Below are 16,160 nucleotides of genomic sequence, written 5' to 3'. Positions count from 1 at the left end.
ATATAATCCTTTATAATAAAGTCATGGTTAAATTGTGCGAGTTTGATGAGACCCACACTTCACCAGCTGTTCAGCACTGGGCTGGAAATATTCTGCTTTGGGGGTCTGGGGCAGCCAGTGACACTGCAAAGACACTTAATATCAGTCCAGAATGCAAAAGTTGGAAGAGGCAGAACAATGATCCAAAATCCACAGTGAATTATTTCAAGAAACAGAAGAAAAATGACCCTGACAGTCGCCTGACCGTCATCTAGTGCAGGACAAAATAACATTTCTCAGAGCCACGGGTGATCTGGAGGTTGACAAGGTTAATAAATGATCAATCAAGAGTAAATGCTGAGCTTGGACATATTTATAACATTCTACAATTGGTCATTTTTTGTTAATTCATTCATTTTAAACAAGACAAGCTTTTGCATTATTTTATGATATGCTGTATGTCCACACACTGTTTGCACACTGTTTGTGGTGTGCACTGCGGATTTATACATTAAAGGATAGCTGATATGGTGTCAGTGGTCACATAATCATATTTTTTCCTCTGTTCAATTTACTCTAAACTACCACGTCAGGACCTCTCAGTTTATCCTGTTTGTGAAACTGCAGTGTCTGGTCAGAACTCGGCCAACACACAACCTCCCTGCTCACAGCCTCAGAAGACAGAGGTGATGCCTCAGAACCCAGGGAGAGGAATGTTCTGACCAGCTGCTGGCAGTGACTGATGTCGCCGCTGAACCTGAAGAGGTGCGCACAGTGCAGGGCAGGGATCTGAGTGCATTCAAGACAATTCTGAATGGATGGCAACCCGAAGGCCAAAGGAGGCACTGACCGAGAATGACATTTGTTTATCACCAGACAGATCGAGACTTTGCCAAGTGTGCAACACACTCACCTAAACATTGATTTCATCCAATCATGTGAGTGATGTCAGCATGGCCTGTATTCATACTGGCACTTCTGTTTTTTTCAAAGCGCTCTCACTGGGCCTGCTTGTGTTTTTGTGTTATTGAAAGTCATTCTTGTAAGTGATGTATACTTCAAAAGCAAAAGTGAATGTTTTTTCCTTGCATTCAATCTTGTTAATTGAGGAAGCCTCTAAAAATAAAACAAAAATCAGACCAATATGAGACATGAAAGCCCACTCCAAACATTATATAAAACAACTCACCGAGATGAGCTTTTAACTTAACAATATCTGGCCCACCAGCAATTAGTGTAATAAGGGAAATACTGCGGGACTATCCAATTGTTCTGTTGGCAGAAAATAAATCTACAGATATAGTGCGAGGTGGTGGTCCGGGCTGCATTAACATGTGGTACAATAAGTCATCCTATTAAGTTGGGAGAAGGTCCCACTTGTGTGCTTTAATGGCTAATGTTTATCAGCACCGCAGTGTATCTCTTTAAGCTATTTTTAATGTGTTTTTTAAAAACAATAGGGGTCTATGAGTCCTGAGAGAACAGGAGTAAGGGTATGTAATGAGAGTGAGTCATGGAGGTTAAATGTCCTCCTGGCAAGACAGAAAAAAAAAATCTTATCTTGTAAAGCAGGATGATGCGACTTTTGTAGTCTGACATCCTGAAGCTGGTCAGATCTTTATATCAGTAACAGTGGTGGTGGATTTCCATGCAACAAGAGATGCAACTGGTTGTTGTAAAAACAAAGCAAAAGCACTTTGTGGAGTGAATCTTCTTGTCCTTGATGGAAGATGGAGGAACCTCGGATTGAATCATCTGTCGTCCCTTCGTATTAAATTGACCACTTAATGCAAAAGTAATGGCAGAGACAGGATTACATGTGTGCTTAGGTGAAGAAGAATAATTAATGGTCTGTAAATGGTTTGTATGTATATAGAGCTGTTCTAGTCTTCATGACAACTCAAACTGCTTTACAGTACAGGTTATTGACATTCACTCTTTCACACACACATTTATGCAGTGCATTTACGTGCAGCACTTCTTCCTATGAGGGGCAAATCTTGGTTCAGTATCCTGCCCAAGGACACTTTGGCATGCAGATGGGGAAGACTGGGAGCGAACCGCCGACCCTCTGGAAGGGGGACGACAGCTCTATCCCACCTCGACCACAGCTGCCCTTCGAGGTTCAGTTGTGTAGCTGCGTGCATGCTCTCTCATATGGAGGTGATTCGGTGTGGTGTGATGCAGGCAGACATTAGCCGCATGGTCGGCAGGGGACCTCAGCAGTTGTATAGGCCTCTGATCTGTTCAGTCACCCTCCAGCTATGGCCTTGACCTGCCTTTGCATTCAGACAGCTATGCTTCCCCCACACAACCATACTCACTAAATATGATGCACATTGATCAGACAGCCAGTGAACACATCATCATATTTTTGTTTTCTTCACAAATAAAGTTTCTGCATTCCCTGGCTCTTCTTCCGCTCACAAACATGGATTCATCTAAACTGGCACGGGCCCTGGGAAGATGCACAATACATTCATAAAAACTGCATTAATCAGATTAGATGGGAAACTGTTGTAAGTGAATGTGTGTTTGTGTGTCCGAGTGAAGGCCAATGACTATGCAGTATTGTATCTGAATCACTATGGCTTCCACCAGAAATCGCTGTTGTGTATGTAGAATAGTTGAGAGCAAGTTGTCCGACAGTGGCCATGAGATAAGAAAGGCTCACTTTGCATCATTAAATCTGGTTATGAAATACAGAAGAATTTACCAGGTTAAAAATATGGTGAGGCAGGAAATAAAAACAGAAAAACAAAAGAAATCATGAATAGTACAAGGACAACAGGAAGGCAGAGAAGCTGCCAAATATTTCCACTATTTACAAGCAGAGATGTGGGGCAGAACTCAAAGGCTCAGATGAGTCAAAGATGCCTCCGTCTTGTTAGCACTGGCAAAGTGTCAGAATTCATCAGAGAGTTGGATTTAATAATCTTGTTACAGTTTGCACAAATCAGCACCAGAAAGAAGGCAGTGATATTCCAATCATCCTCCCATGTTACAATCCGATGTCTTCATTTTCTATTGATACATTGTTAACAACAGGGCAGAATAAATACTTATTTTCTTCAGAGCACTGTATGAAGTACCACTGCATTAGTGTTTGGTCGAGACAAAATTGTTCCAGTGATTTTACAGGGAACATTAGACTTGTCATTTGTATATGTGATAATTTCATACGCGATAGTTTTGTCCTCAACTTTCATTTGAAGACTTCAGATTGATGCATGGAGAACACCTGTATCCGTCATTAAAGCTATTTTGAAATAATTCTGTAAAGTTGTCTATTAATCTTACTTTGCTGCTTAAGTTAATGAGGACAAAGCTGCGAAAATAGTGTTCTGACTGATTCATGATTCATGAAGTGCGAGCAGCATCTTCACCTTGCGTTACCCCTGTTAGCCGATAGCAGCCTCATTGAATTTATTATCTCTGAAAGACTTCTCTATCCAAGTTGTTTATTTGTGACAGAGGAGAGTGTAACGCAAAGTAAGGTAGTTATTTTTCACACAGTGTTTCATAAACAAGCTGAAGTATTACTGCATGCTGCCAGGAAATAAACTGATATCATCCACCCTCATGAGAGCGCTATAACAAGACCTCGGCCCTGTCCACGTGTACATGGGCTCTGACCTTTCATTCTCATTTCAAACAGATTCTGACAAGCACATTGTCATGTAGACAGGGAAAACTGACTTGGGATGACTTGGGAAATCAAAATTGTACTTTTACAAAACCACCTTTGAACATAAAAAAGGATTTTAAGTTTTTCTTGAGAGAAGCCAGCGAGTTGTAATTGAAGCAAGGTTGTTAATCATCATAATGGGTGACCACTGGCAGGTTAGCACTTCAGGCTCCTCGGGTTGTTCTAAACTTTAAAAAAGCTTTTCTGTCGAGAACCTTTTTAGAAAACATGTTTATTCAACTTTGTCTGGATGGGATGAGAAGTCTGCATTGTACAACGACTAGTATTTCATGCATTTCATTGGTAAAATGTAGGAACATTTTCTTATTTGCTTTGAAGAAACTGGCAGTAGTGCAGTCGCACTGGTGCCTTATGACGTGACAAAAGTATTCACGCACCCAAAACCCTGAGGCGAGATTCTGCATTAATATCTCACACATCCGTATCTGGAGTGCATCTACTGCTGTTCATTTACAGACATAAAGAGGAAGCATGCAGCTTGACAGACACCAGTTACCAAACTTGCCCCACATTTACTTCTTTGTGCACTTTTGCTCTGTTGTCCTGAGACTGTACAAATCCGTCAGCTCTGAAAGCAGTGACACTGAATAATCCTGTTTATTGAAAGCAGCGGTGGAAGGAGACAACTTGGGCACGGAGGTACAGAGGCAGTGCTGATGGGAAAAGGAGAGGGGGTGACTGGAATAGTTCCCTTTTAATTACAAGCCTTGATGTAGATCTGCAAAGTTAATGATGACTCCAGGCGGAGGTGAAGCATCCGGGTGCAGCAAGCAGAGGCAGGAAGTGATGTACTAACTCCGCTGTGGAGATCAGGAGAATGTCTGAGTCTGTCGCGCGTTAGAAGTGACATCAACCCCTTCACTCTGACATGCCAACTCCACACAGAAACACACTGAACAAACCGGGATTTGGACCAGGAACCTTCTTGCAGTGAGATAGTGCCACCGAATCACACCCTCACCACCAAACCACTGTGCCTTATGAATAAATATTCCAAAAATATATATATATTTTGTTTGGTATTAGAGTAATCATGCTAATGCAGACTGTAGCCAGTCACAACACAATTCAAACTTGTCAGTATTTAATCTTGTATTAAATTTAAAATCTCTTTCACTTAAAAGCTGCAGACATTATTTGTTAAGATTTTAAATTTAACACCGTGATCGATTTTACTGAACGCTGTCATCCGAATAACATAGCAGACTTTTTAGACTTTGATTTGTCATCTCCTACTGCTCCTGTGTCTTGTTGAAAAGTCCATCCAGACCCCTCAGATCCTTTGATCAGTTTCTTCTTATCCAGTAGAGCGTCCAAAGATGACTGCGTCTGTGCAGCAGTAGAGCAGAAACCTTCACTTTCAGGTACATTTAGCTGTTCAGAGTAGGACACAAAGAACCATCTCTTTAAAGTACATCAAATACCCTTTATTGTCAATAATTGTTCTCCTATCAACTACTGACAAAAATATCAATGGAATGCAGCTGCTTACAGACCAGTCTTGGTAATTCAAAACAGCTTTTGGCCTCAAAGTGAGAGCTGAAAGATGCTCAAATGCCCTGTGCAGCTGAGAGAAGCTCCAGATTGCTCTTTGAGTGTCTAACGCAGATGAAATAACTAAGGGGGACTATATGACCATATGTATCGGTCCATGGTCAGGACAAATGATTTGCACATTGATTTCACATTTAAGCAGTTTATGGACAATGTGGCAATCTCTCCATCAAATAATACAGTGATATATACTGAAATAGTGATACTGTATGCTATCCCAATAAAATAAGAAAACACACAAAGCAGGGCACAATGCAGCCATCAAGCATGCTTTGTAAATTGAATAGATTAATGAATTGTAATAACTGCAAACTTTCAAATACCCAGAGTTGGACATTGGGGGAATTTAAAGACATGGAAAATCATAGACTATAAATAATGATGGATGAAATGACACCTTCCAAAAGTGAAGTCATATCATCTGGACCGCCCCTTGGTAGCTGGCTAAAATATGTAAAATTCACTTCTTCGATGTTGAAAGATGGGACATGGACCTAACTAAAATGTAGAGTACAGGTTAAAAAAAATTGTTTTCAAAAGATGGTTTCTGTCATTTTAGCTAGCTCTAAACACACTGACGTATGTCATTTGTAATTAGATGTTTGATGCTATAAAAACAGGCTGGAATGTCATTGTTGACAGCTTAGTCGACAGTGCGTATCATGCCGTGTATCAGCAGGATCTGGATACTGCGGCTCAACACCACCATCATTACTGTGCAGACTCTGGCTCCAAATGACATCAAAAGTCCAAGATGTCAGCACCCGTATCTGGAATATTTTGGCTTTATTTTTATACAATGGGAGGAAGCAGAAACATAATGTCCAGCTTGACATACAGTCTATGTGTGGAATACATGATGTTAAAACCTTAATCCATAAAAATGTACAACCTGTCACCACAATAATGATACTCATCGTTATATGCAAAAATACACCTTAAGTAAATTCCAGTATCAGTTCTGTTTTAATTGGGATTTGAAACAAATTGATTCAAGCTCATTGACATCAATATTTATCATTCCTCTATCTGAGATGAAAACCGTTACAATGACCCTTAACTTTAGTTTTGCAGGCATCTGAATCTCCCCTGTCATCCTGTGACATGTCCTGTCCAGTTGACTGGTTCAACCATCAATCACAAGCACATAACTTAACATGTGAGTACAACAAAAGCATTCCCACATACATCAATCTCAACCCTATTGTTTTGTCTTCAAATCACGTCTTACTCACAGGTATGCACAGGTGTGAACTGGACAATAGCAGAACATCACATTATCAATCACTTTAGCTTTAAGTACTGTATATTCTGGTCGCTGGAAATTTCTGTGCGAGGCAAACTGTAAAACGTTCCTCTCATATGCATCCACCAACCACAGAACACAACAGTCACTCCTGCAGCATCTGCCATTTATCTTGGGGCAAACCAGGTTAAAAGCACGCATCCCGAACACCGGGGGGGGGGGGGGGGGGGGGGGGGGGGCTCATAGCAGCTACAAGGAACTTTCATTTGAATTGGTTTTACTGTACTGTCACTCACAAAATATTCGTGTTTGTATCAACTGTGGCTTAAATGGAGCAGTGCACGATTTTTATTTTTGATTCGATTTGATACTACCAAAACACTCCTCGGCTCCACAAGCCTATTTTACAAAAAAAGAGGTTCTAAATGGATAAAATAGTTTATCCAGCTACTTCACCACTTCACAGGAAAATTTAAAAAAAAATGTATACTCGGTTGAGAAATATGATTAAAGACTTTTTTCTGTATAATAAACGAATAGTGATAAATGTTTGCTTGAAGTCTTGTCAGAGTTAGACTATTGTCATTATAGTTGCGTAGTGCGGTGCATACTTTCATTTGCATAGCCACACAATTAGTAGCAATAACAATTAGTTATTTTTTTAGTTAAAAAAAGGTTATACAGATATGAATAATAAATAAATACTTCCTGGGGAAAAATATTTACTATTGTGTATTTTTATTTATTAACTTCGCAAGTTCTAACTGATTGGTAGTTGATACTTTAATCTAAGGATTTGAAGAGATATATTAACAAAAACAAATAATCAATAATGATGTTTGATCAGCTGCAACCTGTCTGGCTCTGCAAACCTAACAAAAAGGCCTCAATTGCATAAAAGTCCACTGAACCACTGTGGCTGCCTGAGGAACTTACTTTCAAGGCTCATATGTTAAATATGAATGAGTTTTTTGCAGATCTTTATACATAACTTTTTAAGCCATGGTAAATTATATTATAACTATACAATTGTTTAAGTTGCAGTGTTAAACAATGACCTCTGAATAACAAAAGTATACTAATGCATAATTTACAAATTAAATTTAGTTCTCCTCAACTTAAAATCAACAGCACCACTTAATAATAAGTCAGATCAGTGCCATGTTGATAATTAGACCACCTACTTTAATGAGACTTCACTGATGCATCCTCACTACCGGCAGTTGAACAGTTTAACTTCATATAAATTAATTGTGACTGGAGAAAATGAGGCAGCTCAACCACTCGCGCCCTAAATGAAACATCACAAAAATGTTAAGCGGGAAACGCTTTAAGACTTTCACCATGAATATGCCATGAAGCTGCTATGACACTGGGATTAGGAGTTTCAGAAATGCCAATTGATAAGTGTATGCCTTTTGCAGAAAAAAAACAACAGTGCAGGAATTATCTGTACACATTTGTACATTTTCTACAAACACTACAACAAAAATATAAAGTCAGATGGTCTATGATGAAGGACGTTGCCTGAGAAATCAACTGTTTATCAAGAATGATCTATTCTGTTTTGCATACAACTGTAAAAATACAGTAAAATTTCACAATCACATTGCATTTTTCCCCTTTTTGTTGTTTACTTAAAAAAAGCTTAATGGTATTGTACAGATATTGAACAGGACGTGACACAATAATCATAATCTGAATGTTCACTTCAATATTGGGCAATAAACAGTCAACTATCGCCAGTTACATATATATATATATTTTTTTTTTTTTTCCTTTCCACATACAAAAAGGTTTGGGGAGACACAAACTCAGTATTTCTACCATCATCAAATTAGTGTATGATTCAACATTTTCACTTCCTCAGACGCGAGCTGACAGAGAGCAGACTCTGTTGCAAAGCCAAAAAGAAAAATAAAAAATCGAGATAACTAAAAGTGGACCACTGTCGCTCTTTGATTTCCATTCTTCTAATTGGACTAATAGTCTGTTCTCGCTGTTTGATGCTGAGAGAAGCTCAAAGGTTTTCAATCTCACATCAGAACTTCAGGAGGTGGAGTAAGGTGACACTCAGCAGGAGGCAAACGGAGCGACCGGGCAACACTGCATCACCGTTCACATCATGGATTGCACTGGGACCTGGGGGAGAATGACACAACACATTTTCCATCAACAGGGTAGGAATGTCTACAGTTCAAACCAGTGCTGGGACCAAAGCATTGTCTCAGAATGAATGGAGATTGACTGGAACATATATGATTTTTTTTTTTTTTCTTCAGATGTCCATGGAAGTTAATGAATGGTAGGAAAGTTTATAAAATCAATGTAGAGTATTAAGTGGTCGATTTTTTAGCTATGTGTACAACTGCTTGTATGCAAAGAACATATAACTTAATTTAAACAAAATTAACATGTTATTATTATATATATATTCTTACCATAAAGGATTATGCTTGCATTAGTGATTCCCATGGTGTTCATGGCAACGCAGGTGTAGTTTCCATAGTCCTCTTCTGAGACGTTGAAAAAGACGAGCATTGACTGTTTACCTTGATTCTCAATCTTAACCCCATTTAGGCCATGGAAGAGCCTGTAAAAGAAATAGGAGGAGAACAGAAAAAAACTTACATTTTCTGTATTGGTTTGCCTTGGCATTTTGTCAAACCTCTAACAACTGTACTTAAGATTTATCTCTACACAAAGTTGGAAATCCATTCACAGCTGCAGGCTATGAAGAGTTTTCTTAATAGAGCTAAAACTCTTCACCGACTTATTGAAGTAGTTGCCCATTTGTGGTCTTCATCCGTCAGCGCACCAAAACTTTCCTTCTGTTTAACTCATTGCTTTTCGTGTTCCTCCGCTCCTGTTTCATTGCCTTATTTTGTGTTTAAGGATGCAATTTTATCAGCTTCCTCAATCAATTTATTCTTAAGGACGGATTTTGTCTTTTGGGGACTAACGGGCAATGCGCCTGTCAGCGTCAGGGATCATTTCACAGTGCAACATAGCCTGTGTTTATATCAGCTCTTACTACTGCTCATGAACATCTTTCAAGTCTCCAGCCTTCAGCAAAAAGCTGCATTAGCCTTGAATATTCTCAGAACCTCCAAGGCAAACACCTCACTTTCACAAACGGAGTGCTGCACTGGTGTCCAATCTGCTCTGCAAATAGTTTCTCTTTATTTTTATCATAATGTGATTAAATACATCCCAGGAAAAAATGCAGGGCATGAGGAATCATTTGATGACATCAGATGCAGATAATTTGAAACAAGAATATCAGTAAAAAGGCATTACACCAAGAAAGACGATCTGGTCTTGAATATTTCAATTAAAGTAAGTGCAGACCCTACAGCAGTCAATATTACAGTGTTTGGTGAAGAGCTCAGAGGAGAAAACTTGCCTGCGGTCTTCTTTGTACCACTCAAAATCAGCCCTCGGGACCGCAGAGGCTTCACACTGCAGGACTCCTTTCTGTCCAACTGGAGTACCTGCACTCCTCGAGTTAGAAATGAAGGGTGGATCTATAAAATACAGTGAAACAAGATTTTTAAATTGCTTTGTGGCTTGGGCTTCTTCATACTCCTATTTAAGTGTGAACTGACAATTTGATGAACAAGCTGAGACACAAATAAAGAATGTGAGGGAGTTAGTTTCATTATATGGGACGGCGGCCAGTTGACTCTCCATTCGGCCATGAGGAACTACTCGACTTTTGAAAGCACAAAGCCTCGCAATTTTCATGTCTCTCTGTAAATCTTTTTACAGAGACAGTGAAAGCAGTTGCTTATTTATAAAGACTGCAGATACACCATAACAGTAAATTCAAAAATACTTTCAGCCTCTTAGGTTTGATTTCATTTCTGTGGTTCATACATTTTTATCACAAGTCCAACGAGTTCCCATTCAGAGGTGGTTAGGATGAGGACTGTGGACAAAATGGTTTACAAACACTGACCATTTGCAACAGATTCACACACTCAGGGTTTATTTGGAAACATTGCTTATCCATGAAAAGCTGTTAACTTTGTTTTGTGTGTGTGTGTGTGTGTGTGTGTGTGTGTGTGTTTGAACCCCATATGTCATGATTTTTTTCCCCTTAAATACTTGACCATGTATGTGATAACTTTGGCCCTTACAGTTGACGGTGACTTGCACTGTCCTGACATCGGGGCTCGAGATGTCATTCGAAGCGATGCACTCATATGTCCCTGACTGCTCTTTGGTGATGGTTGTCAGCTCCAGGTTTTCTTCCTCCGTCACAAATGCATGGGTGCCTGTGGAGATAAGTTCAAGTTGAGTTAAAAAACTAAAAAAACAATGCAGGTTCCACATATTTACTCTTTGTTAGACAGTCTACAACAGGTTATACATTTGCCATCCATATATCCAGTTTGCAAGTTTGTAATTCAGGCTCTCTGTTACAGTTTGGTTGGCTCTAGGCACAAGGTTGAAGTACTCAAGTGATGTGAATTGCTGATTTAAATAGAAAGTTAAAACTGGCCCTCCATGCTATGCAAATATTCTGGAGTACTTGGAATGATAAAAAAAACAGCTGGCAGATTGAATAAAAATGCACTGTTTGTCAAGTAATGAATTTTCAGACACAAGTGAATATAAGTTAGGTAGACAACCTAAGAACATGTTTTTTTTTTTTTTTTTTAGATTATTTTTTTGGCATTTTTTATGCTTTTATTGATAGTTTTTAGAGACAGAGTTGAAATGGGGCAGAGACGGGAGTGACATGCAGAGAACGACCGCGGGCTGGAATCGAACCCGGGTCCGCTGCTGGCCGAGGCCCATGGGGGGGACGCCCTACCAACTGAGCTAAGGGCGCCCCACCTTAGAACATGTTTGATATATCCTCCTCTCATATTAGGATGTGTGAATTAATGACAGTCTGGTTATTCTTTATAAGGATCTCAAGATATGAATTAAAAAAATAAAAAATAAAAATAAATCTCGACAGACCACAGTGGGAGGTTGTGAATTGGGTATTTGTCATTTCCGAATGTCCCCAGAAGGCAGAGAGCCCAGAGCATCGTATCATTACACAATGAAAATGAATGTATTTCCTCGAAAACAAACCCACTTGAGTAACACCACAAATTAGCCCTGACACTGGGGATGTTAAAAGCATGTTCTGGTGACAGAGAGACCTTGAGATATTGGAGCGTGGGTGGGGAAATGGATAGGAGCACTAATCCCAATCAGTGGAAATGTCAATCCAGCAATAGCTCAACATTAGCATAATATCATTGTGTTTTCCAAATCCTCAGCTGTGGACACTGTTGGCTGGGGATTCACTGCAAAGGTTGTGGGCTGGGGATAATCAGCTTGTTACATATAACCCGGGGAACAACTAGCACTGGTAATTGAACATTTTCATCATGGATAACTACATTAGGCAGAGTGTGGGTGACAACATGTTTTTGAGTTACTTACTATCTTGTAAAGGCTGGCTGCTTTAATGATGGCCAAGGGTGGAGGTCTACTTTAAAAATTATAGTTTATTACCTCATTAGCATTCAATTACACTGGATTATTACAATCTAGGTCGCAACTGCATTACTGTTTGTTTGAGTCTACTGTGCTTTGGAACATTACAATCAAGAGGGAAATTATACTTATTGTGGACACCTAAGTGGAAAATATAATAACGTTGTGTTGTGTTTAATTCCGAATTCTCATCTATTCGTAGGATCTGACCTTTCTTTTCTTTTACTGAGCATGCAGACAAACATCCCTTGATTCAAACTGGCATATCTTATTTCACACTTTGGTTGGTACTAGTACAAATATATAAATACAGCCAAAACCCCCAGATTTAAAGTTTGTATGCATCTAGTGGTAAAGTTGCAGATTTCGTCCAACTGAATACTCCTCTCCTCACCCCTCCAAACTAGGATGGTCTTCAGTGTTGGGCCAGAGCCCAGAGGCTGAGCACCAGACACTGGAGCCGGTGGGTAGACAAAGGGTTGTAAACTTTTGGCGGGAAAACATTCTCCAGCAGGCCTAAGAATCTCACCCTGGTGGTTGGAAAATGTCCTGAAGAGCCTTTAGGACCCCCGCTGAGTTCCTAGCCCCGCCCACTGAGGTTCAACTCTGACACTCAATTGGCTTAAAGCCAGCATCATCCTATGACCAGCACCTCAAGGAGGCAGGACCTCTCAGGTAGAATAAGAGACATCAATAATCGCTGCTCATTCTCCCTGCTCAGGACTTCGACCAGGGCCCTTCGGGGCCTCTAAGATGTTCCAGCTCTAATGGGGGCAACATCCACAAAAGTTTGTTCTAGCTTCTATTTTCTTTTATCTTAAGTCAACACTTATTTTGAAAGACTATTTTTGTTTTTAACTTGAAAAGGCCGAGCACAGGAACTCGCTCGCTGGCCGAGCTCAGAGACTTTCTTTCCAAATACACATCTGCGTCACCGCTGTTCATTCCCTGCAGAAGAGATGAAGCAGAATCCCGTCAGAGAAGAGAAGAAGCAGAATTCCGTTCCAAGAGCAAGAGAAGTTCGCTCTATTCGGCCCAGCGCTGACCTTCGTTGCAACCACGAGACCCACCGGAGCACCGCTTAAGAGGCCAGGACTTCACTGATTTGTTTTCCAGGAATCCGCCGTTCGAGCACGCATCCTGAGAGATTCACTGGACTTCCGGAAAACCTGCGCCCCACGCGCAAGCAACACCGCGGAGGTCACAGTAAGAGGCTTTATTGTCTGGGCAGAGACTAGTTTAAATACTTAGCGTGTCATTTGTTTGATTGTATGTTTGTTTGTAGATCGCTGATCTATTTTAAGCCAGGTAACACACGACGACTGAGACGTCACATCCGGTTCCTTTGTCTACTGTGTTTTCGAGAAGCATGCGGTTACAAAACGGCGCTTCCTTTTTACGTGTTACCGTCAGAGATATTGTGCGGAGATTTACATCTGTTAAAAGATAAATCTCACGTAACTGGATTGCCTGCTTCGCTAGTAGTTGTCTCTGACGATGTTTTGAGAGCTTTCCTGATCTCTCTCTATCTCTCCCTCTCTCTCTCTCTTTTCTCCTAAACCTGTTTTTACACACGTCCCAACCTACATTTATACATTTCATGTTACATGGAGAAATCTAGATTTAAAGAGCCTTTATACATCTCGACGCCATTCGGCGCCAAAACCACGAGATAAGAAATCTCTTTGTCTTAAAGATCCCCTTTGTTAAGGTCAGTGACCGGCATCCATTTTGCTTTTCGCAACGTGGCTTCACTTAGGTAACCTCCATCTTGAAAGTACGTGAATGTAACATCACCTTGAATTCGGCCAGAGGACGTCACCACGTGACCTCGTCATTACGCCATAGCCACTCCCCTTTCTCTTTCTTACACACACACACACACAGACAGGCAGACACACACGACCACACACACACATAGATACTCCGTATTACATGTGTGACAATTGTGATAAGTGCTGCTGCTGTTGTTACCACCTTTGAAATATTGGAGTTTGTTAAATGAGGAATCATTGAAATAACATTAACTTTATTTCCCCTTTTTAACAAATACTTCTGTAATTAAAGTATTTGTATTTCTGTGATTATTTGTGCATATGTATGTGAATACAGCTGGATTACTATAGCCTGTGTTCGAACTTAAAACCGTTCATTGTTTATTATATAATCATTAATGTTAAATATTGAGATTATTAATATAACTTATATCATTTGAGACTGATATTTAAAGATTGAATTGTTGGTCCCTGTGACCAGGTTGGTGCCCCACGACAATAAGCAATGATTACAGATTGTATTGTTCTTAATTGATAATTTTATTGTTTTCATTAATTATTTTAACTATTATTAATGGATAACCGTATCATTTCTAATTAATAATTTTACTATTCTTAATGAATAGCTTTATCATTTTTAATAAATAATTTGTATTTTAATAATCATATTTCATGATTATTAATAATTAGCCAACATCAAATCTACTCCTACTATTGCACAACATGAAAATTGAAAGAGCCTTTCTAGAGTTTGTGTTTCCTTGTGTCTGTTATTTGCAATATGAGCAATGCAAACTCTGTGGAAGAAAATACACTTGTAGACCCCAAACCCAATGAATCTCAGTTTCAGGTAATTATACACCAATGAAAACACCATTATGAATATTATATTCCTTAATGCTACACACTGGTTGTTGATAATTGTGCAGTCTGCTTATGGATTTGTTCGTTTCTTTTCTTCTAATTCCGGGTTTCGTGCTGCTGTTGCCAGTCCCCTACTTGGTCCTGCTCCTGGCAGTGTGTGTCGCTGGCTGAATGTCGCCTCCGGATTCTGTCTCTCTTGTGAATCGCCCCTGTGTCTCATCACCTTGTCAATGCGACCACCTCCTGCTTTATACAAGGACCAGGTCATTCATCATAGGGATCAAAATGCTTGGCCTACTCCTACCTTCTGCCTTTTGCAAAATCTTTTTGAAACTTCTGCTACTTACCTGTCCGCCTAAATATTAATCACTATGTTTTTTGGCTTTGTGGAGGATCTTGTACCTTCTGCTACTGCCACGCTCAGCCAGTTCTCACTAACTCTCTTCTGTACTGGACTGGTGCCAGCCGTTGTCTGCCTACACTCTCTGAACTCTGGACCTGGATTCTGGAAGACTGATCACTGGACTGTTAGACTCAGAACACTGTGATCATTCACTTTGTCACCTAATTCATTATTTGTTATGAGTTTTACATTAAACCTTTGAAAACGAATCCCTGCTTGACCAAGAGTCTGCCCTTCAAGTTATACTTTATTCCTGGTCCTTTTAAATGTTTATCTCAGTTCCCTGAAAAAAATGGCTGTTTTTGTTCATGAAACTATTTCCTCTTTTTCCCTATTTAGAGCTTGCAGATTCAGATTTAAACTGTGCTGACAGCTTGAAACTCTAGTTTTTACTTCAACACATGAAGGCGGCTGCTGGTGTGTGGATCTGCTGATTTCCACTTAAATCCACTGCTGAGACTGGAAGTGTGTGTGTGTTTATGTCTGTGTAAGCATCTGCATGTGTGTGTGTACTTTCTCACATTGTTAACAGTAGTGTCAGCATCCGGACCACAATTTGAAAACAGAAGTGAATACAATACAGGACTAGACTCCTATGTTGATTCCTTTTAGGAAACGTCAGTTCTTCCACTGCATGCAGGTGACAACATGTGAAGTTTACATAAAGGATTGGATAATGACCTGGCATGGTTACAATCTGTGCATTATGATATAATGTCAACACACCATAGAAATTAATATAAAGAAGTCATACTCCTCATATATTACTCTGGCTTAGCTAATCTAAAACATCAATACGACATCAGTTCTAAATAGCATGACTGGATGACTAATGGGAGAGGAATTGTAGTGCCTGAGTGGCAGCCGGTATAAATGAACATCGTAAAGAACTCAGTGGAGCACCTCTGCAATATTAGCTATTAGCTTAAGAAGCTCTGCTGCTGAGACACCACTCTGTGCAGCTTTTTAAAGAAAGATTACTGTAGTCCAATTATAGCTGTTACAATGGAAAAGACCACATATTGTAGGATACAACTTCTTTCCATGACAGAGATCAGTATGGGTTGTAAGAAGTCTATTAAAACTCAAAAGGGACAATTTGTTAAAAAGCTGTAACGACTTCGCAAT

General features: G+C 39.7%; 1 protein-coding gene across 2 annotated transcripts in view; it reads right to left on the bottom strand.

The window, feature by feature from the left end:
• Positions 1–6,714: 6,714 nt before the first annotated feature.
• Positions 6,715–16,160, bottom strand: part of opcml (opioid binding protein/cell adhesion molecule-like) — a 322,773-nt gene continuing 313,327 nt past the window's right edge. For both annotated transcript variants that reach the window (XM_062406602.1, XM_062406601.1), the window contains 4 exons: positions 10,631–10,768; positions 9,895–10,015; positions 8,930–9,081; positions 6,715–8,630 (listed from right to left, as the gene is read on the bottom strand). In XM_062406602.1, coding sequence (XP_062262586.1) covers positions 8,530–8,630; positions 8,930–9,081; positions 9,895–10,015; positions 10,631–10,768 — 512 coding nt within the window. In that variant the 3' untranslated portion in view covers positions 6,715–8,529. The remainder of the gene's footprint in view (positions 8,631–8,929; positions 9,082–9,894; positions 10,016–10,630; positions 10,769–16,160) is intronic.

This window comes from Platichthys flesus, chromosome 15 (genome assembly GCF_949316205.1).
Source record: "Platichthys flesus chromosome 15, fPlaFle2.1, whole genome shotgun sequence".
In the NCBI taxonomy this organism is placed as follows: domain Eukaryota; kingdom Metazoa; phylum Chordata; class Actinopteri; order Pleuronectiformes; family Pleuronectidae; genus Platichthys; species Platichthys flesus.
The sequence above is the reverse complement of the archived record's forward strand: the minus strand, read 5'-3'. Positions and strand labels throughout refer to the sequence as shown.